General features: G+C 41.4%; 1 protein-coding gene across 1 annotated transcript in view; it reads right to left on the bottom strand.

Moving 5' to 3' along the window:
* The window catches only part of LOC108508382 (sodium-dependent noradrenaline transporter-like), a 66,634-nt gene extending 53,009 nt beyond the window's left edge, over positions 1-13,625 (bottom strand). The window contains 2 exon segments of the mRNA XM_017837134.1: positions 13,177-13,544; positions 13,546-13,625. Coding sequence (XP_017692623.1) covers positions 13,177-13,544; positions 13,546-13,625 — 448 coding nt within the window.
* Between the last annotated feature and the right edge of the window lie 14,018 nt (positions 13,626-27,643).

Raw genomic sequence — 27,643 nt, 5'->3', positions numbered from 1 at the left:
GCTACGTAGGCACTTTTGGTACTTACATTAAGTTGTGGTACCCACTTTCTGAGCTGCCCACTTGATGCTTTAGGAATGCCAAGTTTATACCCCTGAGATGTTCCTTTGTCTTACTAGAAAAGAGCCTGGGATGAATCCTCTGGATTTCAGCTCCTCATTTAGGTCAGTATTAGTCCTTGCTTTGGCCTTTCTACTCTAACATTCCCAGGACTGCCCCTGTGGGAGCTGCTCGCTGTCCTATGTGCATTGTACAGGTTGTACAGGGGGGATTCACCTCCCAGTTATGCCCCTTGTGTTGGGTGCCTAATTCGAGGGGATGTGACTGCCCTGGCAGAGCTAATCAGAGCCACAGGAGTAGCTGATGGACACAGCAAGGCAAGGGGTGTGAAACGTGCTCTGTTCTGTACACGTAACAGGGCAGTTTCTGGTTCACAACACAACCTCAGATGGAGGGTGTTTCTCTTAAACACTGCTTTTAATTTGCAGGTTGTCAAAGTGAAAAACAGCCCCCAAGTTAAGCACCCTCTGGGGAGGATACAGTACCCATTTTAGGCAGTATGAGATTCATAACTGTGCCAGGGTAAAACAAAGTGCCCAAGACATCTTAAATCAGCTCTAGACAAGTGCCAAGCAGCTTTCAAGAGGATTAATGTGCAAACCAATAGGAGGTAAATGCCTTGAAATTCTGCTAGAGAAGAATCAAGTACAATAATCTGTGGTACACTTAAAACTTCCTTTACCATTTAATGATTAATCCAATTTTAAATTGTAACTTCAATTTTTGGACTCAATGACTAAAGCAAAACATTCCTTTTCCTTCCAGGCTTTATTAGAGATTTATTTGTAATGGTGTAATACTTTCTGTACTATCACAAAAAGGCAAAATCCTGTATTCTTATCAAAGACTACAGTTGCTGTTGGATTGTGCTAATATTTTGGAAGGACTGGGCAAGGGTAGCTTCCAAATGGCTGTGGCTTCTTTACTTTGTGCCTTTCTATTAGCACTGAACACAAGAATTTCACGAAAACTGTCACAGGAGTCCAGGATTCTTCATAGAAAACCTTTCCATTTGGAAAAAGTCTGTATTTGGCATAGGGTAGTGCTTATAATACTCTGTGTGCACTGCAGAGCCATCAGGTGGGGTCTCTGAGAATTTGGGCATTGTGAGCACAAAGGAAAACTTCTCAGTAGCATCCCTGCAGCAGGAGGATTATAAGAACTACTTCTCTTGATATTCTTTTGCTAGAAAGGGCAAACTGAGTCTCTTCCGGACCAGTATGAAACCATAACAGTGCTGCATCAACCTACCTGTACTGGCTAGCAACACCCTTCCTTCATTTTCTGTCCTCCAATTACTCTTCCTCTTCTGTGGGAATTAATCAGACAAGAGTTTTTATTTAAGTCTGAAACTTGAGCTCTATGTTTGCTCTTAGAGGGCTGTTTTCCTAATAGGCTTCAAGCAACGAAGTAAATTTTCCCCTCAGTCCAAGCTGTCCAGTACATGCTTTATCACTGCCATTCTGCACAGGGCCTCCTAGCTTGAAATGCCATGGAAGAATGTGAAAACGACCTCAGGGCCCATCACAGCTCACTGCCAAGATGAAGCAGAGCTATTAACAACTTGAAGCAAAATCCTTCTTGTTTCATCCCAGTGCAAGCTTTTGCTAGGGCAGATTCCTGGGCAACTTTTTTCACTGATTACTCAGACCTTATGATAAATCAGCGTGGCTGAGCTTGGTGTTTGCAACTTGTCACACAGTAATATTTTTTTGTATTTCTAAACAGCTTTAAACACATAATATATCATGTCTGTAAAACAGCATTTAGAAAGAAAAATGTAGGCGATCTTGAAGATCTCCAAATCTCTTACTTCAAAGTTAGAGACAGTGACTTTGCCATCAGCCCCCGTATGAGACCATGAAGGATTAACTGGCTGTTTAGGAATAGCCTGGTAACTGTTTTCTGTCTCTCTTAGAGTAGAGTCAAGAAAGAGTAACTGATGCCAGCTGTACTCCTACAACCACCAATTTCAAAAGTTCAAAACCTATGGAATAGGCCCCAGAATACCTTAAAATGTATGATCTTCTAGTCCAATCCTTTTATTTTCCTGCTGGCTTTTAGTCTTGAATTTACTTTGTATTTTCCCAGGTTTTCTCTTTAGCCTTGAAAGCTAGAAAGAGTCTTGCCTAATCATTTCTCCCTATGAAACTATGAGAGTAAAAGGCACTTCTTAAAATAGTACTTTCTTTTATTGCTTGAGCCCAACATAGGAGAATGCTGAGGTCACAGTCTAACTCTCACAGAGTAAATCCATTTTGTGTAATAATGACCATCATCTATGTAATCCTCACAGTTTGCTTATCAGGGAAAGTACTGAGCTATTGTACTGAGTGAAGATCAGTTATTCCTCAGTGGAAGTCTTCTATATCAGTTTAGTCTGAACAGTTTTTTTTATTACTTTACTCTGTTTTTCTTCTCACATAATTCTTAGTCTGGAAATTCTGTCTACTTAGGAGTCCTTAAAAGAGAGATGTCTGTTATTTGGGTTTAAATCCTGGCTCTGGTGACGTCAATGGAAAAAAATCACCCATTGACTTCAGCTGGGTCAGGATTTCTCCCATGTGGTTTACAAATCTATTGATTTTAACTAAGGCTGTAGAGCCACACATAAATGAGAAACAAACTGCAGACAAGGAGCAAATGATCAAACTCTTCCCCAAAATAAAGTCCTGGACTGTCTTTGATCTCACCAACACCAGCCTCATAATCTCATTGACACATCTGCATTTCTCTTTAGAAAGGAGACAAAGCACAGCACGAGCTATTCCTTAGTTTTGTGATGAACTGTAGAAAGAAGATGCCTGTGTACAGCTGTAATCACCCCTCAGCTGAGGGCACGAGCTCTTGAGCTTTCTTCTAGCATCAGTCTTACTGGCCACCAGTAGACAGACACAGTCCTGCATTCTGATGAACAGTCACATAGCAAAGATATTTTTGAGTAGCCTCTAAGCTATGAACTTGATGTTTTGGTAACATTTGGCATTGAACTTTCTAATATCATAGTAAGCCCAATATACTTAATTGTGAAATTATTGTGTTGTGAAATAATGATGCCTCTCCCAAGAAGAAAAGATGCTGAGACCTGCTGGAAATGATACCACCTGTATCATTCCTTGGGGGAAGAGAACGTATTGCCATTTTAATGTTGCACTCATTTTAAAAAAGGTGTGTTCAGGGGGTAACACCTTGTTATCAATGGATTGTCTCCTTGCTGTCATTGTGGCCATGCTGACAAGTGAGGTCCTTCGTGTGAATTAGGCACCACTAAAAACTGCCACTCCTGTAATATCCTATTAGATGAAATGAATCAGGAAATGCAAGAAGGGTCTCTTTGGGAATTATCATTGCTATTAAGGGACAGCTCTGTATTTAAGAGTCGTGAGCCACCCTGTCAGGTCCTCCAGAAATTCTTTTTATTTTTCTATAAATGCAGTAGGTTGCTGTGACATTAATTATCAGGTTAGGATCTCCCAAGATCTATAAGGATCTACTGCTCCACCTTGTGGTCTGAAAAACGTTTTCCGTTATTCTACTCGGTAGAGTGGTGTGCCAGAAAAAGTCCAGCCTCTTCCCCCTTTTTTTTTATTTAACTGGAGTTTGACTAGAATTAGCATCCTTCTTTTTCCCTGAGATACGGATCTTAAGGGCAAGTAACTAGCTGTCACCTTTGGCATGCTTCAGGATAGACATTGCAGGAGGTCTTTCATTACAGAAGAGAAAGGGAGAGAGAGAAATAAAAGTTAAATCACTGAAGAGTGCTCTACACACTCACACAGTTCAGGAGGTGCAGAATAAATTAAAAATAGCTAGCAAAAAATAAGACGCGCAATTCTCAGCTGCTTTTTTCAGTACGTGCGCGGGGCCCAAGGAAAAGGCTTGTTTGGATGGTCAGGGAGGCAGGCAGAGAGGGTGCATTCTTCCATGCTGCCTATGGGCCAGAAAATCAGCTCATTCCCACAGTTCTGCCATCTTCAGTAAAGATGAATTCTGTGCAATTGCCCAGCCACAATCCCTCCTCTACATCAGTGACACAAATGCTGTTTCTCAGACTAGCAAGATGTGGCACCCAGTGCTTGGAAATCATGCAATAATTTTCTCCAGCTCTGAAATAAAGGCTGTAAAGCAGTAATACCCTTCTGCTGTTGAAATCACAGCTCCTGTGTCCTTCAGAGGGGTGAGATCAAACCACTACTGTTCTTCTGATGCTGGGTTTGTTCTAGGGAAGCAGCACTATAACAAAGCATTCCAAGAAACGCTTTATGTTTGTATAGTCTTACACCACTGATCTGGGAGTGTCGGATCCTATTTTGGACACTTAAATTAACATATATTCTTAGACAATTATAAAAGCCAAACAAGAGAAACCAATTAATACCTACACTAAGAGCACAGCTTCTGCAATCACTTGTGCTTTTGGAAGTGAGTGGTTGTGTTCCTAAAGCCTTAAGGAGTAGGAGAACTAGAAAAATTACCATCTTCTATAAAAAGAGTTACTGTATAATAAGGGCAACTTGTCTTACTACATACCAGCAATCAGAACACTCGTTGTAAAAAAACATTTATGGACTGGCAACAGCTAACTGCCTGCCCAATCCTGCCTGAGTTTTGTTTAGTAATATGTTATCACGGAATTCCGTGCACTGGAAAGTTGGTAGTGTGCTTTGGATGAATGTGAGTGTGAAGAAGTATGTGGCTCATGTAGCCAGACCTCCCTGCTGATAGTTTCTGCTTCTGAATGGAAGACCCTGGTTCCCACAGTGCTGTACTGTGCTGTCACCTTTGTCATGCTTCAGGAGAGATTGCAAAACTTGTTTAGATATAGAATAGGGGAAAGGAGAAGGAATAAAACAAAGGATAGCTTTGACAAGTAGTTAAGAGGTTCTTTCCTATAGTTTTCTTGAAGAATATGTTGCAAGGCAAGGAACTTAACTGTTTCCCTTCCTCCCATCTCCTTTCCCCCTTTTTATCGATTAAAGGTTTCAAAACCTTTAAAATTAAGTATGTAGAATCTATACAGAAGTTAAGATGCTGAATTATGCTACAGTTATGTCTCCAGAATTTCCATGAGAATGGGGATTATTCAGCAGTACTGAGGATCTAGGCACTTCTGGTGCTGATTTGCTGAAGGACTCAGATATCCATCTTCATGACATTCAAAATTTGACTTTCTAAAGTCTTCCTCTGAAACTATTCTGACTTGGCACCAGTATATCAGATCTGCACAATCAGGAGGAAATCTTGCCATCAAAGGTTCAAGACTTAACTTGAAGGCAGAGAGAAGGAAAGGGAAGATAAAGGGATTATAGTTGGAGAAAGGAATTACAGGTCGTCAAGACATGGGTAATAGGCTACTAACACGAATCCTTTGTCTTCAAATGCCCTGAGGAAGGAAAACTGAAAGTTTATAATCAGTGTAATGTTCCTGGATTCTTTACCTACTCTTCACTGAAACTGGATTTGGACAGTGGACTTGTCCTGAATACAACTTATTTCTTTTACAACTTTAATGATGATAATATTAATAACAACAGCAATAATATTTTTTCTTGTTGTCACATTCCAAGTCAAGAAGCTGAGATTCAGTTGTGAGATTCCAGGGACCTAAATGCTTGTACCTAGGGACCTTCAAGGTCCCTTCCAACCCAAATCATTCTATGATTCTGCATGTACACAGAGAATGGAAAGTACTAAGAGCGAGGTAGTAATGAAAGACCTGGAAATGTTTTACAAAGACACACCATTCAAATTTGTTTCACACCTTCTGAATTACAATATTTTAATATAAGTATGTCTTCAAGTACAGAATTTATTTTCTTATGGTTTGTTATTTTGTAGTACTGCTCAGAGCAGTTAGGTACAACATCATCTAATAACTACATCTAATAATGACAATGCATGTAAATGCTATGGAGTTGACAGGGCAAATTGATATCAGACACTCATACTACAGTTGTTAACTATTTAATCAATTGGTTAACCTGGGACAAAGGCTTTACAACTGGAAGTTGCTGATTTGCTTGCCATTAGACATAGCGAAAATGAAGCCATGAGCTATTTGATGTTACTCCTCAGAATTGCTCAAAATTCTTTAAGTCATTCATTTCCATTTTAATTCACAGCAAGAAGTTCAGTAATTTATGGAGTGGTTTTAATCATCATTTCCCTCACAGCATATCTAAACACTCACTAAAGCTGTATGTTCCCTCTGATCTTAGGTGTAAATAGTTGTATTAACATTCTGTTTCATATTTCTGTTCTAACTATGGGGAGGAAGTATTGGCCTTGAAATAACATCTTTAGACTGCTGGAGCTGTATTCACATATTCACTAAACTGACAGACAGATTTGTGGTATTTTGCCAAAAGATGAAAGGGAAATTCTGCCCCAAAACCCTATAGACCATGTCTCAGTTTCTTTAGAGATATTTTGGTTTCTTAGGAAAGAAGAACTGTTGGCTGCTACACTCCTAATGTGGCCTTTCTACTTTCCATGCTCCCAGCAAATTTAATAAAGAGCTTAAGAAGATGTGAGTGAGAAAGCAGACTAGAAGCACATGAAACTTAAGTGCCTGCTATTTTAGCTTGAATGAGTATCCAAAACCAGGATCCCTAGCCAAACCGTAAGAAATTCCTATATTTGTTTTAATAGGAGTTAATGTGAGCATTGAAGGCTTCCTAATGAGACTTTCAAAATTTACTTGTGCAGGAAAGGCTTTCTAGGGATATTTCAGTACTTCAGTTCCTCTAAAGAATTGAGAAGGGCATACAGGAGTGAAGAGGGGTTAGGGAGGGAGGAGGAGGATGGGAAGACCGTTAGCAGAGATTTTAAATCTCCAAACAACAAACTTAGGTTCACTGTTTGATGTCTTTTCTGCCTTTTAGTTTAGAATAAAGTGCTTCAAGTGGTAATTAAAACGTGCATCCACTGTACTTAGGAAGAGGTATCTTTGCTTTTGTCAGAACAGCTCATTTGGATCACATCAGCTCTTTTATTGACAGGAAAGCTGGAAAACAAGCATCCCTTAGATCAGTTCTGAATACTTGCCCTGCCTCAATCACAGGACAGTCATCTTAAGGTGTAACATCTTGTCTAGAACCTTTCTTTGCTGGTGTATCTCTAGAACCTTTTTAAAATTGTCAGTATAAGGCTGCTAGAATTGTTCAGGGACACATAACTTCTGCTCAGCCGGGTATTTAGCTGATAGTCTATACGGTGTGACAATTATCCACTATTTCATGGTATCATACCTCAGAGTCAGAAAGAAGAATTTCAGAATTGATGAAAGATTTGGGAGAGAAAGATTCAGTTCTTCCTTCTCAGCTATCCTTTATGTTTCATATGTAGTTGGTGTGTGACACAGTAGCTTATAAACCTGCAGACATTACTGTTTTGAAGATTTATTTGGTGGAACCAATAACACACATAGAGCAGAACAGGGAATTTCAGAGAAGCAACTGGCAGGTGAACTCGAGTGCTGATGAGCTTTGGTGAGTCTGTGCTTTGTGTGCACCAGGTGATTAGTGGCTGATCAAGGAAGGGAAAGAGAATAGTTGAAGTGGCAAAGGGAAGAGGGCAAGTGTGAGCTGGCCACTGAATCTGGCCCTGGGGAAGGAGGTACTGCCGCCCCACACAACTGAGCATTGTCCACAATGTCACAGGATGCCTGGGAACCCAGAGCTCATGGCCACTCTGAGGAGATCAGCATAACAGTTTAACCTATCCGAGGTCACTGGTTTGATGTGCTAATGGGAATTGAAACCCCCTTATTAGGAAATCAAGATCTCTAGATTTGCATCTAAGCTTTGATTGACTGATGAGTCAAACTCTTGGCGTAGGCTTTGCAGTGAGATTACTTCAAAGTTGATTTATTATTATTATCATCATCAATGCTATTTTGGAATATAAACTCCGATATTACAAGGAAAAGGTCATCCACCTTCAAACTGCGAAGTGCCAGGTTATTTTCTTTCCCAAAATAATGGTTAAATTTGGTGGCAGACACCTGGCAAAACTGAGGAGGCAGAATGCAATGGAAAGACAAGGTGCTCTGGTCAGCACCACAGCTTTTGGTGAAGCAGTGCAGTAACCAGGGTCCCACCTCTGTGGGAGGTGATGGTTTCACTGATATCGTTCTCAACGCATAACAGCTCTTGGCTCCTGACTTTGTGCTGGCCCTGTTTGGGAATATTCAGATTTGTTTTTATGCTGCCTTTGATATCTGCTGTGGGTTGCTCAGTCCTGCATTACAGTTTATGAACATGTGAATAGGAAAGGGATCATCAGAATAAATTGTAAGATACTTCTGAAGTGTATTGATTGCTGGCAAACAAGAGCAAACATTTTCTTCTGGAAATACCGTTGTCTAAAAACACTTAAAAATAATGCTGCAGAGGAGATTAAAAGTGTGTATTATGATAGCTAGAATACTGTTAAAATATTTATCTGTAGCTATTCTTAAATTCATTAAAAACTTAATCTGGTTCTTATGATACAGTAAGTCTCCAGTGACTAATCCAACAATTACATGCTTCCTAATGAGTAGTTTGAACATCACTGACCTTGCAAATCCTTTGGCTCATAAAAAAGTACTTTATGTTGGTAAATTCTTTTTCCTCAGATTTAAGTGGGAAATATCAATTTTGCCTATGACTATGCAGGAAAAGGAAACAAAAATGAACATTAATACTGAAAGTATCTTGTACAAAAACTACAATAGCTTTGTTAACTAAGACTGAGCATCGTCCTCCCCCACTGTGAGCACATCAGTTAATAATAGTAGGCATTACTCAACTTCATTTGGCATCAGTAAAATTTAAGATGTAATCCAAATATCAGGTTAAATCTTTGCCTAATTTGATGAGACTATAGCTTTAATAGTAGTCCTATTCTTTAATTCACCATAGCCTCTTACATAGTCAGGGAGCAATTAAAAGGTTGGATGTGTTATAAAGCATTCTTTTTAATATATTGATGTTGACCACTTACAGAGAGAGTTATACAGCTAAGGAGTCTCTTTTTTTTAGAAAAAAAGAAAAATGTGCTTTTGCCAGAAATGAGTTATAACAAGGGTACAGCAGCTGTGAGCCTAGCCAGTAGAAATGACCATAGTTGATGATTTCTCCAGTGATGTGCCCTGCTCCTTGAAACTCTCACAAATGCACTGTACAAAAAGTATTCGATTTGCTGCCAACAGTGCTTTTGCTTGGTGCTGTGAGAAGCAGTCAAATACATGTAAGTCATGGTGTTCGTTGATCGGCCAGACTGACAAGGTGATGCTTGAGAATTCCCTCTTTTGGAGTGTTGTCTGATCTGCTTAATGGGAGCTTGCAGATTTTTCCCATCTCTACAGAGCCTCCCTGTCACCTGATAAATACTTTAGAGCACAGAGTGGACTTATGCTTCTTCCAAGAAGTTGGTGAGTGCAAGATCTCATCCAGTTTGTTCATATTAAACTGTCCTGTAAGGTTTCTGTGCCTGTTTCATATTACAATACAGCCACTGGATCTGTCTCTGCCCTTGTAAGGCAGGCAAGTCCCATGAAAGTAGGTAAGAGAGACAAAAAATTAAATGCTTTTTAGATCTTACTAGAGATTGTGGATTTTTTTTTTTAATAACAGAAGAATCATTCCAAAAATTCCAGTTGTTCACAGAAGGGTTACATTCTGCCATCTATCCTTGTGCAGAAGTCCCATTGGGGTCTCTCAGCAGGCTACTCCCAAAACACAGATGTTTCTGGCTATTCATTCAGTGTTTTAATTCTGCTGGATGCTTCTTACTCTCCAGCTTTTTGTTACTGGAAGCTTTTTAAAATATGTTTCTTTTTGTTGACAGTGCTGTCTGCAAAGTTATCTAACATAAAAGGTCTGTATAGCAGCCACTGGGGGGTGTGAAACTCACTGAAGTAAACTTTTTTTGTATAAGTGGAACTTCCAGATTTAACCCAAAGCCTCTATGTCTGGTTTTTTTCTAGGAACTTTCCCTAGAGTTTGCTAAAGAAAGAAACTCAAGGACTTGCCTAGTAAAAAAAAGAGGGTGTAAATGTATCCATGTCCTTGTAAAATTCAACTTTGAATGAGGGAATACAGTGTGTATTTATACTTTCCTTCTGAGTTCTTGTAAGTTCTCATGCCTTATTGAGAGTCACCTATTTTTATAAGCATGGAAAGGCCCTTAATGTGTCTGCAGGCATCTTAAATTAATCACAGCCAACCTTAGGAACATAGCAGTCCATATGTCACCCACCTCACTTTTTTCATATGTAAAGGGAGATGCCATTTTTCCCCACTTCCATGTGTTTGACATTGTTTTTTGACTTCTAGGAACATCTGTAGAACCCCTGTGAGTGTAGCTTTTGGTAGGGTTACAGAATTTCCTTTTGTTAGATAGCACAACCTATGCTGACCTGGGACTTAGGGCATTGCAACACGCTTCCATTTCATTGCCTATTTTGTATCAATCTGTTGAAGATATACAAGTTCATAACCCGCAATTGACTGTCTAAAGTCAGCTCTAGTTAAATCCCTGAGGCTGAGTAATTGCTGAGGCTTTCAGAATAAAAAGAAACTGAGGGAGGAAGAGGAAAGGAAACCCTTTACTTCCACTGATTTACTTTATACATACCATCCAATTCAAATTTAATCTGTTGTGTTGGTTTTTCCTGTATCTAGTAGTGTCTTATAAATATCAAAAGACAAACTGTAATCCTATTACGAGCATCTTGTAATTTATTTTTTTTTTTAAGGGTAAGTCTGGAACATGCTATACAAGTACAGAAACACCTTCTGAATTTATCCTTTTAGTTTACTCCACAGTCCAGAAAAACTACAAAGACAATGAAATTAAATTTTCTCCATGTCTATATCCATGTACCTTTATTACATCTTCAATATGGGGATACATAGCAATTACATGGAACCCATTGTATTATCCTTTTGAGGCAGCAAAAGTTAGCCTAGTGCTAGAAAGGTTCCCTCCTCCAATAGTATTGTGGGGGAAAATAAATAAATAATTAAACGTGTGTTTAGATATATATATATATATATCTAAGACTATCAGTCATTTATGACTGGAAAGATATCAAAATAATCCAGTGTTATTCCACAGCTCTGCCCATTGCCTGATGATCTATGGACTTGAAGGAAAATTTACTCATAAAGCAAACAAGTTCCCAAACCCAGTTTGAAAGAAAGAAGGGGACTGAGTTGGCTTGAAATTCAGTAAAGTACTTTTAGAGCCTGAATATCCTACAAGACTTCTATTAACCAAAACTGATATGTATGTCCAACATGAGAGACAATGGATGGAAAATTTTTAAGACACCACAGTGTTTGATCTCTGTAGCCATAAACGGTTCTCAGTCATTCTACAGACTCTGATAGCACAGGGCCTCTCTACCTTTGCTTGTAAGGGTCCGATTTTACTTTGATATTGAAGAATTGGTGCAAACCTTTCACTGAAAGGTACCTCTTGTAGCTGTGTCAGCTTTCTCTCCACTGCCCTTTGGAAGTATTTGAATCAGAAGATGCTAAGGAAAACTCAGGTTTCTCTAGCTGAAATGACACAGAATAATACACAGCGACCAAACAAAATGCAAGGGACTTGCAGACTGTTACTTCCTGAGCCTGAGCTGGCAATAAATTATAAAGGAAGCAGGTTAAGAAACTTAGTGACCCAAGAGACAACAGAAAAGAGGTCAGGCACTCTGGGTGTCACCTTGGGCAATGTGCGATAGGGGAATATATCTGTTTTCCTAAAAATTGCCAGATGACCTGGAGATCTGGAAATGGTGCATATATACTGAGTGGTATGAATGATGCTGCTGCCACACCTGCACCTGACACCGTGGAAGCCTGCTGGGTTCATGATGCATTGTGCTGCTACAGTGTGAGTGGCTAGAACTATTTTTGGACATAACGAAATAAGGATGGAGGTTATTTTTCTCTACTAACTACTTTCTTCAGCCTGTCTGGGTGGTGAGCAGAGAGATTTTCTGACTCCTCTCAGAAGTTTTGGAGGTTCCAAACTTGACCGAGTGTTTCAGTAGCACTAATAACCTGTTAAGGATAATTCCATGTTATTTGATAGGGATTTTCCCATCCATCCTGCATTCCTATTTTCACAGGAAGCAAGTATTTTATGCCACAAGTGACCCATTAGCCTTTATCACCAGGCAACCACGTTATCACTATATACATACATAACTATCTCACAGAACGTGCTTTCTATCTATCAGTTCTTCTATCTGCATCATTCACCGTTCACACAAACAGTCCTCCATCTGCCAGGCAGGGTCTGTTCTTCCTACGTGTGATTTGAAAGCACCCCAGGCACCTGCCCGGCTTGCAGATGGTGTTACTCCATCACAGTCTGGAGTCATCACTGACAACACAGCGTATTTCAGGGAGATGAAAGGGGCTGATGAGTTAAGGTCTTACTGAAGACAATCTGAGCCAACCGTAGTTGTTGCGTGTAATTTTTTTTGTTGTTGTCATTGCCAAACTGTGCAGGAGGTGAGGTTTTGTTTGTAACAAGTCTCCTATCTGTTTGGGAGAGGGGGAGAACACCCACGCTGCAGAACGGAGGGGAGAAATCCCGATTCCACGTTAAAACTACCCCCACAAAACCTTTCAGTGGTCCGGCGCTAGCTCTTCTAGATGCTGTTTTTCCGCTTGAGTGTTTTTGGTTTGGGTTTTTTTACTTAGTTTTTTCTTTCCCCTTTTGGTGCTATTTTTTGCGAACGAAAAAAAAAAAGTGTTAACAGGCTGAAGAGGCACCAGAAGGGAAATACGCCCGTGCTCGAAACTAAGTTAAACTTCGAGGGGTGTGCGAGCAATTCTTCGCGCGAGTGGGGGGTCGAGCGGCGCCCCGAGCGCTGCCGGGGCCGGGGCCGCGGCGGGTCCCCGCCGGCCGGGAGGCGAAGGGAGGAGCGGGGGAGCGCCGGGGCAGTGCCGCCGCTCCTCCCTTCGCCCTCCGGCACCGCGCCCGGGCACCGCGGGGTGTGAGCCTCGGCTTTCTCCCAGAAACTCCGGGAAGAAGAGAGAGGGGGATGCTGCCCTTGCGGCGGTGCGGGGTGTGGGGGACGGGGGAAAAGAAGACCTCGCAAGCGGTGCTCTTACCCCCTCCATTTTTGTAGCAGAGGTATGGGAATCGCCAGACGTTGGCCAGGTCCACGGCGAAGCCGATGACGGAGAGGAGGAAGTCGATTTTCTTGCCCCAGGTCTCCCTGTCCTGGGCGCCGTAGCGCGGCGCGGGGGCGGCGGGCAGGAGGCTGCTGCTGGTGTACTGCACCCCGTTGTGCTCCTTCACCAGGATCAGCTCCACGTCCTTCTTCGGGGGCGGCGGCCCCGCGCGGTCCGGCAAGGGGGCCACCACCGACACTTTGCGCTCGGGCTGGACCTGTTTGTTCATCCTCGCCTTAAACATCCAGGGATGAGAGAGAGAGCGGGGCTGAGGAGGGGGCGCGGGCGCGCAGATAACGGAAGTGCCTTCCCGCTGGAGGCGACTCCGCGCTCAGCCCGGCGGTGTCAGCGCGGCGGGAGCGAGGCACGGCCGTAATAAGAGCCATGCAAATGAGGCGGGAGAGGGGGGACCGGGGCGCCCCCGGGGAGCGGGGCTGCCCGCGCCCTTCCTCCGCCGGGGAGCGGCGGAGCCGCGCCCGCACCTGGGGCGGCACCGGCAGCTCCCGACCCCGCACCGGCCGGCGGTTCCCCCCGAGCTGGACAGTTCGGGTTCGTCCTGCCGCTGACTGCGGAGTGGCTCCTTCCCGCCAGCCAAAACACGCATCCCCGGGCAGGCAAGCTGGAAGTGCCGCTAGCAGGCAACAGGTAGAGCCTGTTTGGATCGCCCGCTTCCCTCCTTTGGCGGCTGAGCTACGCTGCAGCGGCTCTGCCCTGTCCGCTAGAGTGGCTTTAGCTAAACAGTAGAATTTGGCTTTTGGTATCAGAACGCGGTAGGGTGCAGGCTGAATAGCAGAGCCGGACACTGCTAATGCTCCTATGCTAGGACTGATGGATGGTCAGCTTTTTCTGTCATGGCAAGCGTGAGGCTGGTAGAATTCAGTTGTCAGGTTGAGGTATTTGTAGGGCATTAACTATTTGCCGCTATTTCAAATGGAATGTGAGTCTTTTACATGTAAACAATTATCTGGCAGAGCAGTGATTGGTGCCGAAAGTTGGCAATACAGCAAATACAGCTGCAGAAAGGGGTTTTCAGGAACTCTTCTTGTTACAGCTGTGAATGGTAATTCTACATTCAGTGTCAGTTAGGGAAATAAAATTTGAACACAAAAGGCAGAAACTGGCTTCCTCCCCCCAACACTAAGCAGCTTCCCTTCTGCTTGGCATCAGTGAGAACAGGTCAAACTGCAGAGTATTCTCAGAGGTGTTGCAGCCTACCATTCTTATTCACTCTGCTAGGATTGATAATGCAGTGTTGTAATATATAAAGAGGCACTAGTCAGAGTTCACAAGGAATATGAGATTTCTCTGCAAACTCGTAATGTTAAAAAGAATCCCAACTCAGAATTAAAGTTCACTTATTGGCATCCTCCCCTCCTCTCTTTAGGCCACAGATGACCAAGATGCTAGTAAGACAGCAGCTGAAAATTTGGGGGTGTTCTGCCTTCACAAAAAACACTTGGTTCAAGCTCCAGGATCTCGCTGAAGTATTTGAGCAGTGGCTATACTGCTTCAGAGCAATGGGGTGCTTAGAACATACAGCTCGTGTGGTCTCCTTTGGTTGCTCTGTGATTTCCTGTGCTCATCTTCTTCAAATACACCACATAAGACTTTTCTCTCTATTCTTTTTGACACTTCATGCCATACGTGCTGCAAGTCCTTCCCCTGTCCATAGTCATGGACATGCTCTGCTCTATAAACACTTGCTGTTTGCCTGTGCAGCACAGCTCATGGGACTGTGCTCATGTGCAGCTACACTGCTGCCCAGTCCTCACACCATCCCTCACTCCTTCCACCACATCCATCCAACACATCCCCATGTTAGGTGCAGTGCCCCCAAATATGCCCCTGCTCCCCTGCTTTTAAGTGACCCTGCACACCCATTCTCCCACAGCAAATAAAGGACATGTTCTGTTTCGGACAAAAAGGGAGCCCCTGCTCTGCAGAGCCCTAAAACCATCTTGATGACAGACTCACCAGGTAGCACTGAGGATGTCTCTGTCCCATTCCCTGGTACCTATAGGGAGGGGGAAGATGGCTGAAGGGGGATTCCTCCTTCTTGGTTCCACCACTCAGGGACTGCAGTCTCTCTGGGAGCTGAAGCTGTAGCCTAGCCAGTAAGGAGCTTTTTAAACCTGGTTCCCCTCTCTCCACGTGACTATTACTGCCTTAATGATCTGCACGGACTTTCTACGCTAGACAACAGCACTCCTGTATGGCTTCTGGAAAAATAAGGCCTTGCTAAGGAACACCCTTTTCCCCACAAGGTCTCAATTAGCTGAGCGTGATCATGATGTCTATGGTGGGAGGAATCTAGAAAGCCCCCACTTATTTCCTAAGAAAATTAGGTCACTCTGCATATATATATATGTACATATGTATATATATGTGCCTTTAGTTCTTGCATGGAAAGTGTGCACAATCTGGTTAATGCAATATCTGCTGCACCCTCAAGGTAAGAAAGTCCTCAATTGGATTTTATAGAAAAGTTGCTTAATCTTGAATCTGTCTGGATCTTGTTATGCCTAATGGAGGCTGACAGTGGGGGAAGTTGAAGTCAGAGAAAGGAATATTGTATTTAGAAACCTCAATGTAGCCAGGCAAGATGGCAGGGTGTTAGTGATATTCCACTGTCAGCTGGGAAAAAGGCTGTAATTTACTTCAGAAAATAGTCATTAATTGTTCAAATTCCTGTCTATCATTCTCTCAATGTATTGGAGAATATACTATATGCTCTAACAGCAAGCTGAGGTTGTCACTCTCACACATTAGTGTCTATGAAGAAAAAAATCTCCAATGAACAACAATTTAGTTTGTGCTTCCAGATCTCCATTTGCTGGTGGTGTGAAGGCTTACTGTGCTTGTTGGCAGCAGGGTTTGAATTCTCCAGCTTGGCAGCACAGCCCTCTGCCACTGATATTACAGAAATACAGAGGCTGGCTATTGTCCTTCCTGTGAACCATCTTTTGAGAAGGGTAGTATCAAACAGTGTTTAAATATGCTGAAACTTGCACTTTACAGTTGGTGAATCTGAAAGAGTCTTGCTTCATGTGATACGCTTGGTGCAAGAGCTTGATAGCTGAGCCAAACAAAACAGCGACTGAGCAGGGATATGATTGCTTTATAAATAAATTGAGGTAAATGTCAGGAGAAAAAAATACACTACCACCATTTAAACCAAAAGACAACCGAATCATGATAAATTTAGTTGGGAAGTGAGAAAAATTCTAACTGTAAAAGCAGTGAATGCAGTGGGAACTAGAGACCTGGAGTTTAGGATATTGTTTTATGAGTTAGGATGTTGTTGGATGATGAAGTTGCTTGTGAGAACTGGGATTTGGGCTTGCAGACTCAGGACAACAGTTTCTTATTCTAATCTAAGATATAATGAAAAGAGGAAAAGGGGCAAGGGTTATATACACCAAGTATTTAATTTCACATCCTGGTACATCCACAGAAACTCTGAGCTCATTTGGGCCTTGGGGCTCACCAGCACTAAAAGAATAAACATTTTTCAAACAAAGTGCAGAAGCTGAATAAAGTTAAGTTTGGTTGTTCTGTGATAGAAGAAACTTGGGGAATAGCCAGTTGCTGTGGGAACTGGGAACAAAGCCTTCTGACTAAATCAATGTTAAAACAATTTCACAGTGATAGGAACATGGCATTGGCAGGGGTGCCCATCTTTCTAGGTTAGCAGGTAAAGGATACCATGCTGTAGACCATATTGGACATCTTTTGATGACAGTCAATATATCAGCTCCAGCTACTCAGAATTTTACGAGTGAGTTGGGCAGGTTTGGTTCATAGTGTCTCTAAAATCATAATGCCATTCCAAATCTAGTGTTTACTCAGTATTTGAAAGCCCTGTACTGTATTGTTAGTAGGCTGTTGTCATAGTATCTCCTCCTGAGAGCTAAAGAGAGGCCTTTCTTTCACTGAGAAGGGCCTGTTTGGGTTGATCCAACCCCGCATTTTGACAGTGCCTGTCATGCTAAAACTGTCTTCAGACTGAAAATAAATATTACAAAATCACTCCACAGTGTTTTAGTATTCTGTTTATGCAAACATGCCAAGTTGTAGGGGAAGACAAGGCCTCTCCCTGTTTCTTGTGATAGTAACATTTGTATCTTCCTTATCAAGTTGCTTGAGATTGTCACAAATACACACCTCCAAAGCTAATTTTACCCGTTACCTCTGGCATCAGATGACTTTCTTCATGAGGGCCACCAGTGTCATCCCAGAAAGCTATCCCATGACATCTTTATCATTTTATAACATATATCATTTTATAACAGTCATAACGTGACTGTGCATGACATGCACTCCGTCCTCCTCCCTTCCTCTTGACTTGTGCAGCGTCCAAAAGGGAGCCAGGGCACACACTGATCTAGTCTCTGCTTTGATCTCTGCTTTGAACAGTAAGAGAACCAGTACACTTGGGTTCTCTGTGGTGCTTCCTCCAAGTTCACCATGTCATGTCTCTGTAATCTTTCTTTTTTTCTGGTTGAAATAAACCTTTCCTAAGGGAGCATGGCCTAGGTTTCAGATGGAGTCTTATGAACCTTTAGTGAAATAGTAATGATTCCCAGGACTACCAGCCAAGACTTTAATGAGAAGGGGATCTCACTTGCCTTTTTCAAACCTGTATTAAATGTTTGTCCATCGATAAGTTATAAACACCTAAGTCATTCTGCTCCATCACTTCTTTAATTCTTAAAGGCCAGGTTTAACATTTTACTCCATCTGCTTCCATTAATTTCTGTTATGCTATGTTTCCTTTTTTTTCCCCATGCGAGTCCCATTCTTCACTAATTCAATATTGCCTGCCAACTTCATCATCTCCAAATTTCATTATCAAACACAAACTTTTGGGTGCATATTATTAATGCAAATATTTAATAAGATCATTCCCGTTAACATATCTTTCAGGATGGGTAATCTCACTCCAAGCCTGTAATTATCCTTATAGCACAACATAGTATTATATTCTCTTTAGTCAGTTCTTTTCCTGTCTTAACAATTCTATTTATCTCCACGTCTTCTGCTCAGACTAACAATTACAAGTGTCATTGTAGCAGCTACTTTTGTTAAGTCGTGATAGATTAATATCTACCATGTTTTCCTTGCTTTTAAAAAAGGCAGTTATCAGAACAAGGTGCCAGATTAATCTGTCTTCCTTTGGGAAGCTCATTTCACATGTAGGAGTTTTCTGTGCTTATGCGCCTATGGATAGAATTTGTGAAAAGTGTTTTAACTTGGGAGCTCTGCGTGGTCATAGGATTATTTGCATCTCCCTAAATCAAGGCTTTTGCAAGACACCTTGTAATTTCTGTCATTTGCAGACCCGGAACAAGACACCTTGCTTGATGTCCAAAGCTGGATTGAAAGAGGACCCAAAAGATCTCATGAGATGAAAATTCCTTGAATTCAGAAGGTCTTGAGATTAGATTTTTTTACTGCAGCACTGATGGCAAGGTGCTGGGTATTATTTTCCTCCTGTTGAAAAGACTAAACAAAAACCCAGAAGCAATCTGTCCTTGGTGCCAGTCTCTTGCTGATATCTCTGCTTGTACAGCGAGTAAAACATGTCCAATTGTGCAGGCTGCAAAAAAGACTGAGGATGAGTCTGATATCCTGCTTAATTTGAAACAGGTACCTTAATATAGGCTTCTGATCTTAAGTTTATCGTTTACTATACTGATTGCTGAACATTCAAAGCCAATCTTTATGTAGCCTCGTTCAGTTTAAGAGAAATCATGCACATGTACCTGATGACACAATAGAACTGATTCTTTTACCAAATGAAAAACAGCTGATTTCACTGATCACACTAAAGTCCAAACAGTGAAAACATTTAAATTATTGATGGTTGGTGTTTTCTACTAGGCCTAATATTAATATTTGGTACCGAGTTACTTCCTATGGTACAGGAACAAAACTCTCTTTGTGGCCAGTGAGAACGGTATGCACAGATCTGGAGAGGAGATGTGGAAATGAAAGCCTTATTATCTTAATTCTGTTTCTCATTTTTTACTTTTCTGAAAGTACTCAGAAAAAATCGAATTATGCTAAATAAACTTGCCTTTTCAATAAGGGAAGGCGTGCTTTCCATTGCTCTAGCTTGAGCTTTCTGTTGCTCTAACTCAGAGAAAGGATCATTGCAGCTGTCAGTGGTCTTGAGACAACTCACTTCCTTAAGCTTTTGAGACTGTGATTCCACCTTCTTGAGACAGGAGACAAAAAATCCAATAGCTAATTGAAAATGGTCTTTTCCAAAACACTGAACAAGACCAGTTCTTTATTTCTTTTAAAGATATAGCAAATCTTTAAAAATACAAACATTCCGAAGGCTCCAAGTCTCATAGTGGATATTAGTCAAAGAGCCAAAAATAATTTCTACTCAAAGTTTAAGAACTTTTTTTGTATTTTTTGCCTTTCTAATGTTTACATGTTCATCTCACAGGTGTATTCATGTGGTCACCTCATGTGTAGGTTCGAATGGGTTTTACTTGTTTTTACTGTCCAAAGCCTTTGCAGTTCTATAGCAACAGGCACATCAAGTTGTGCACTGATTTAGTACTTGGAAACCTCCACTTGCCCTCAGTTGTAGCATTTATCCAAGTGCAGCACCAAGTAGCAAATTAGCTTCCCAGCTAACATTGAGTAGTTTGGACAGTTCTAAGTAAATTGTTTTTGTTGAGCTGATTGTTTTAAAATTAAGCCTCCAAGCACCAAAAGAATCAGTAATGCCAAAGGAGACTCAGAGCCTGTCTTCAAAGTTATGACAAGTCAGGCAGTTGGCAGTTTTCACAATGACCTATATTTTAATATGGGCTATTGGATTATTTCTAAAGAGGCTTCTTAGCCATAAAAGAATTATGCTCATTGGCTGGGCTGTGGCAAAAATACAATTGAATTAAGGATTGAAATAATTTAGGATCCAGCTGGACAAGTTGTCCCTGCGGCTGAGCAGTAACAGATGTATTAAGCATTGGAAATTGCACAGAAAAAAAGGTATAATTGATCTAAGGTAACCTCACTACTTTATATTAAATAAATCAATGCTGATAAGCTGAAAGGTTAGAAGCAAGAGGCTGAATTGAAGGAAGGTGGACCTGGGAAAAAGCAACTCTAGGTAAAACAAGCTAACTTTTAGGTCCTAAATATGGTAGGGACTGTGGACTTTTGATTTCTCTCAGTACAGTGGCTACAAGTTTCCAAATCAGCAAAACCCTGAGGAGTGTTGGGGGATGGGGAAGGAAGGGATGCATTTTCTAAGTGAGAAACAGATAATTATAATTAACCACCTCTGTATTAATTTGTGCATCTGCAGCCATTCATCACTGGAAGCCATAGGTGACCCACAGCACTTGCTCTCTCACCCATATGTACTTGTACCTATCACTGATTTTCAGCTTAGGGATTCCAAGGGAAGGCTGCACTATAACAACCACTTTAACAGAGCAGCTGATGTTTTTGGAGTGCAGTGTGGGTGTACATGTATGTTAAAAGAAGCAGGTAAGCCCAAAATGTTGGCCAGTAATGTAGGAGACAGTGAATTCCTTCAGGAGATATCCAGTGCCTAAACACTAGCAAATGGAGAGGTACTAGAGGGGGAGGCTATAAAATGAAGAAAAAAATACTTTTCTATTTATATGTGTTCCTTGTAAAGTCAGGGTCAAACTTTACAAGGTGAGAGCAACTTCAAATAAACTTGTGTATGTATTTAATGTAGCTGGAAATACTGCAGGGTAGTAGAAGACAGGATTTCCCTGTTGTTACTCCCTTCTAATTCCTTCTCTGCATTTCCAGACAAAGCACAAACAGTTTCATAGGAATTTTTTTGCAAAGAATGAAATGATGCATAAAAAAAAATATTTGTGGTATTGCTCTGAGTGTACCTCCAGTGAGCTTAAACCTGCCTGACTGTCCCAGCTCTGGGCGTGCCTGTGTTGGAGTGAACACAATGGGCACCTCCGAGGCTGAGGAAGGGGGCACACGAGCTGGCAGAGGCAGCTGAGGCCGGGTGTGCTCCGTGTGTCCCGCCGGGCAGATGCAGCAGGTGCCCGGGTGGAGTTGGGTTTGTCCAGACCGAGCTTGGCGAGTTGTCCAGAAGGATGACAGCGCTCGTGCTTTGGCTCTGAGCGGCTCCGCTCCTCTGGCGTGCCCGGCTGTGGGGATGCGGTTAGGAGCAACTTTCTCATCGGTGCTGTGTCTTTTTGGATAACCCTAAAGCTCCATCTGCTGGTTGTCCTGTCCTCCGGCCTCGGGAATGAACGGGAGCGCTCCGGCCTGCGGGCAACAGGGTGCGCAGCAGCTGGGATTTGTCCTGCTGCTCAACGTGGGACTGCAGAGAAGTCTTGGCTTATGGTCCTCTTCTGTCATTCCTGTCTGCTGTAGACCTCTGAACGGACTCGAGCTCGGTTGTTTTCTACAGAAATTAAAGACATCTGCTTTGAAAATAAGGAAGGTCCAAACTTCCTTAATGATGCAGCAAATAGGCTGATTTAAAGCATATATTTGAGACACTGTGAATGACAACGTTAAAAGCCAGTCCTGGATGCAAAGTCAAGCAATCAAAATTTAGGAAATGTTTTTAAGATAACGTCTTATTTAAGATTTTGCTGTGACATAAACAAAAAGAAGAGCTGGCATTAGAGCATGGCTGTGCCTTTGACGTTCCTCTGACCACCCCTCTCACATGCCAGGCATCTTCTGCCATTTTGAGGAATTGAAATTTTTATGAAATTCTAATTGCATGGAGGTCTCCTGAAGCTAACACCAAGTTTTGCTTGGTTGTGCCTTTTCCTCAGCAGGCAAGAGTCTTTAATGTAAAAGCAAGGAGAGTGAAAATTCTGATTTTGAAGTCAGACATAGATTTGAAGAATCAGTTGTTTCTTACTTAATTTCAAATAAACGAGCTGAGATGTAACCAACAGGTAAACATGCAGTCATCCCTCCTTGCTGTGATTATTTAGTTTTCAAAGTGCTCTTAATCAAAGTATGTTTCTTGCATCTCAGCAAAACATAAGCATAAAATGGCTAAACATAAAATTATGTAATTAAAAATATAATGATTCTTTGCCAAGCTAAATCTTCAGTTTTTATTCATGTACTGAAAGTGTAGAGATACCAGAAGGTTAATCAGCATGAGAGATTTTTGGTGAGACATTACACTCTGAAGGGAAGATGGAACACTCAGGTGTACCCTCAATATTGAACAATATCTCTTTGCTTTCTGAAGATTTGTGTATTGCAATCTCTCAGTGTCCAAGTTATGACAAGAGAGTGTATAATTCCTTGTGGTCAAGGTCAAAAATTATCATTCACTGGGAAAGTATGATTGAGAGGTTGAGTATGCTCAGCTCTATACTGTCATTAACAAATTTTGTACTGTTTCTGAGAGAATATTGTGACTTGTTTGAAAGTAGCATCTAGAACCCTGTTGTAATAGCAAATCTACAATGGACTTTATCCTGTGCTCATGCCCTGTTAGAGACAGGGACAGAAAACTGTGGTGGCAACAGATTAGAGGGAGAGAAGATATCTATATATATATATAGATATTTAGATATATATATATATATATATATATACAGTGCCTCAGACTGTACTATGGAAAAGACCATCTGCCAGTCCATGAACAGAATCAGATCCTCTCACTGTGAATTCTTATCTTTTCTCTAGACTGAAGATATGTCTGCAGGCTATACAGTCTCTATATAGCTGTTCTGCTGAAATGCACCTCCTGGGCAGCTTGATATTGGGATAACTTCTTTTCTGATAGATTAGAATACACAGATTTTAGCATTTCCAGGAGGGATCATGGTGTAAGCATGGTAAAAGTGGGTGATTGGAGACCCATTGCACTTCATGAGAACTCACCCTGAAAAAAATAGCCAACAGTTATGCTCCTTTGCTTTCTTAGTGAATACCTGCATTTGCAGGCTCCCTTTTCTCTGTCCCACTTGTGGTCACTTATATCCCTTCACAGATCATGGTGATTAGCTGATTAGTCCATGTAGTATCAGCAAAAGAATATTCTTCCTACCTTCCCTGTGTCTGCAATATGGATTTTTCAAATTTAGGCATAGACAATGTGTCTGTGCACTGGGAAGGCAAACACAGCTTCTCTCCAAGCACGGCAGAACAGTTTGCCGTGTACCCGCCTCCCCTTCATCTGTGCTTTTGTCTCTGGTGAACAGTGGCCACTGCTCTTTTAGGATTTGGGTACAGAATGGGAACCCAAATAGCACCATTTTACTCCTGTTTTAGGTGACACCGTTCTTACACTAAGGGCAGTGCAGCAGGAAAGGGATGGGACCTGGGCCTGCCTTCACTGTGCAAGGGGAGATACTGGATGATACGACAGCCACGCTCCCGAGCACAGAGATGAACCCAGACAAATGAGCACAGGGTGGAACAGCAGAGCATGCTCTGAAAGGATCTACAGCAGGAGGAAATCAGGAAATCTCTTTTAAAAGAGACTCTGAGAGAGTACCAGCCTCAGGGAGTGCCTGGCAGTGAGACTGAGTTGGAACAGAGTTGGGGAGGGTTGGTGGATGGTGTGGCCTGGTGCAGATGGACAGCTATACCACAGCTCCCCAGGGATCCTCTGTCTTTGTGGGTGGCCCCAGGGCTGCCAAGTTGCCCAAACCTTACAATATTTAGGGTATTTTCATAAAGTCCCATCTTTTGTTTTCACGTGATTCTATCTAGCTTCCGTTTGAGGAAGAGAAGTTACGTTTCTAGCTCACATTTTCAAATGTGAACCATAAGGGCTCAAAAGTGAAAGGATAATAAAATTAAGTGCCTCACTTTTTTGTTGAAGAAAAACAAAGATTGATTTGTGAGGGTTTTTTACTATGATTTTTAATGGCACTTACCAGAGGGAGACCACTTGAGCCTCTTTCTGTGCATTCAGGGAGATATCTCAGAACCTTTTTAAGATGCTTCACATTCTGCAGGTCTGTCATGGTAGGGAGGTAGAGGTGGGAAAACAAATGGGATCAGGCCCTAAGTACATAATGCTCCACTCAGTAGTGCTGTCCTGCACATGTACAGTGCTGAAACTCTCTGTACAAAGGAGCACAAAGAGATTTTAAAAATAAATATTTTAAAAAGGGAGGGAGAAGTGTGTGTGAAAGGATGTCAAAGGAAAAGCAGACTACAGAAAATCAGGATACACTAAAATAAATGGTATGAGCTACTGAGCAGCATAAAACAATGAGTTATACACCATCACTCCTAATTCTTCAGAGAAGCTTTTAGGTTAATGGCAGGCTGCTGTTAAATATTAGTTTGGGCAATGATCAGCGTGAGCTTCCATGTGTACTGCAGAAGGAAATCAAAGGACCTGTCTCATTCCCAGCTTCTGCATCTCATTAGTTTGTGGATTTTCTGGAGAAGGGAATGTTGTATTCAGTACCCCTTTATGAGAGGCTGAGACTCCTGCTGGGCCACACAACAGAGTGGTTTGCCTTGAGTTCAGCTCCAACCAGGAGCTGAGAGTCCTTCCAGCGAGGGCTCTGAGCTAAAGCAGTCTGATGCAGATCAGTTGAGTTAGACTCAAAACTTTCAGAGGAAGTTGAGAAATGTGGTTCTCCTTTTTTCTTTTTTTTTTTTTTCCCCATTATGAAAGAGAAAAAAAAGAAAAAAATAAGATAGGGGTAGGTACTGCTTGGTTAGGACTTGTATATGCTGGCAGCTTAGAGCTGGCTTGTTTATTTAGGCTGCAAGAAGGAATAGGCCAGTGTATTTGCTGGACTCTGATCCTCTGATCTCTGGTTAGCACAGGAGCCCTTTCAATAAATTAACAAGTAGGGAGGAAATTATGGGAGAGTTTGAGGATGGGAAGTTGAGTTGATTGAAAGAGGGAAGCTTCTTCCTACATCTTTTTTTTTTCATCAGTGCTGTGTCCTAGCAGACCTTAGGTCAAATTTAAAGGCAAACTCTACATCGAAGGAATATTGTGTATGCAGTTATACACAATATTGTATTGTGTATAACTGCATACACAATATTGTATATGCTGACTTAGCAAAACTAGAAGAGAAAAAATAAAAAGATAGAACCAAATGAAGTTGATATAGTCAATAATTTCATCAAGGACAAGAGTACTGAAGGCAAAACTACCCATATTTTACTACATCTAGGTCAGTTACTGGTTTCTCTGCTTTTTTTTTGATACAAAATTGCTGTAGTTGTCTTCAACATTTCCCTTTCTTATGGGCTTCAGCCCCTGAAACTCTTGATCTGTGTGTCTATAAGGAGACATAAGCAGGGTTTAATGCAGCAACAGAATTTCATTATTCTCTTTCTCAATCAATTAATAATTAACATTGGCCACTGATGACTCCCATATTACTCAATTTACACTTTTCCCTATTTTCTCTTACCCTCATTCTTTTTTCCCTCTCCTGAGTTGATCTCAGTGAAACTTTGTTCCAGACCCTACAGGGAGAAGAAGAAAATGGGTCAGAGCTATAGAGGCAGCAGCAGGGCACAGTCTTCTTACTGGAACGAGTCTGAGGCCAGGAACAGAGAAGTGCTGGAAGCTTCGTGCTGTGTTTCTGTGGTATAATAACACAGCTCTGATGGCAAACTAATTCAGTTTTTTTACTTTTAGGAACCACTAAGGCATTATTGATGCTTCCTTAACTGTGCTGGTTCATTATCATACAATGTAATTATCTGATTCTGGTATACAGTTTGTAGGACCTATTTTCTGGGTTCTGTTTCTTGGCAGATCTACCTGATAACGCAGCTTCCAAAAATGTTCATGAAAAGGTCAGATTTCTGGGCTGAATAAATGATTTGTATTTTTGTGGCATTTTGGGCCCTATTGTTATAGGCTCTGTAAAAAGCTTAACATAAAGGCCAGTCCAAACCCTAAAAAATTCAAGTTAAATAATAAATCAGGTAAGAATATGTAATAAGCTCACTTCAAAATCCTAAGCTTTTGGGAGGAATTTGGATGTAAATGGGACCTTGGAAGCTCTGGATGATTTATAATTAATAATGCCAAATCTCTGGTAGAAGTCTTACCATGTCGCTGCTGGCATTAACACTGGGCTGCCTTACTGGGAGTGATAGACTTTCTTCTTTCTTGTTTATTAATATATTTCCTCCCGGAGGAAGACTGTGGTAGTAAAACTCAGCAAAGCCAACAATGTGTCTCATAAACAAATTAATTTCCGTCTTCAAACATTGTTTCATTCAAGAGCAATACATTCAAAATTCCTTTTAGTGCTGGGTCTTTAATTGGTTCCTTTTGTAGGAGTGAAGCAGTCATTCTTTGAATCTCCCTTGAAGTTTGTGGAATTTGTTACAGTCTGCTATGTTATCTCGTGTTGGGAATGCAGCCTTTACTGAATAGCAGTAAGGCAATGATCTTGATAACATACTTTATGTATGACTTTATTCGAAGTTTCTTAGGTAAAAGCCCACTTATCTCACATGGTGAGCATTTGCCTGTTGTACGTAAAGAAAAAAAATCACCCCTAACTTTTCCTTAGAGGGATGCAGTTGAGTTTCAGGTTTGCTTAATGATATCTGAAACAAACAAATGAGGGATACCTGTTCCTGGAGCAACAATACCTTGTTCTATCTGTCTCTGAGAAAGCCTCAGTTGCTCTGTTTCTCCCAGAAACTTATTTAGTAAGGCCCAAGGAAGGGGTAATAGGGCACTCTCATGTGCTTAGTGTTAGGCATAGCTTTTGCTGCATTTCTTTATTCGTTCAGTGTTTGGTTGTCACACACTACTGTGATGTACAGGTGTTATTTGAATACAGGGTTTTTTGTTGAGACTGTAGAGTCTGTTTGCCTCCAGTTAGTAAGTGTACTTATTTGAAATGCAAATGTGTCTGTGTTACTTCCAGTGTTTAATGTTCTGTACCGAAGACACAGAAAAGGAGAGAGGGAAGGTGAAGGAGAAGCGATATGATCGAAGTTATTTTGTTGCTTAAAACTGAGTGCTGATTATATCTCAGAGGAATAAGCACCCATTTGGGAAAGTGTTTCAGCCATTAAAAGAAGTAAGTTCAGTTTATTTTATTTGGTAGGGACAAATTAAATTCAGATTACTAGTTGCCAGACATTGATCGAAATAGTTATGCAAGTAAGGTTACCTTGATTTTAGCATTAATATTGCTGGAAGAGCATTAATATTTCCTGGAAGGTTGTGGTTTGGATTAGTGGTTTGTAGTTCCTCTTTTTTTGGGAGGGGATGGTCTGGGATCTTTTAAAATATTTTTATCCAACCAAGGAGCAGGGGAAACAGCATGTGATTGCAACTATGTAGCAAGGCTGGTAGGTAAGGCTTAACCTGGGGAAGACTGTCTGTGGTGTGACCCAGGGCTGAATGTATTCAATTAAAGCTATTCATTAGATGTTCTCTCATGATGAG

Source organism: Lepidothrix coronata, unplaced genomic scaffold (genome assembly GCF_001604755.1).
Source record: "Lepidothrix coronata isolate B3197 unplaced genomic scaffold, Lepidothrix_coronata-1.0 Scaffold292, whole genome shotgun sequence".
NCBI lineage: Eukaryota > Metazoa > Chordata > Aves > Passeriformes > Pipridae > Lepidothrix > Lepidothrix coronata.
The sequence above is the reverse complement of the archived record's forward strand: the minus strand, read 5'-3'. Positions and strand labels throughout refer to the sequence as shown.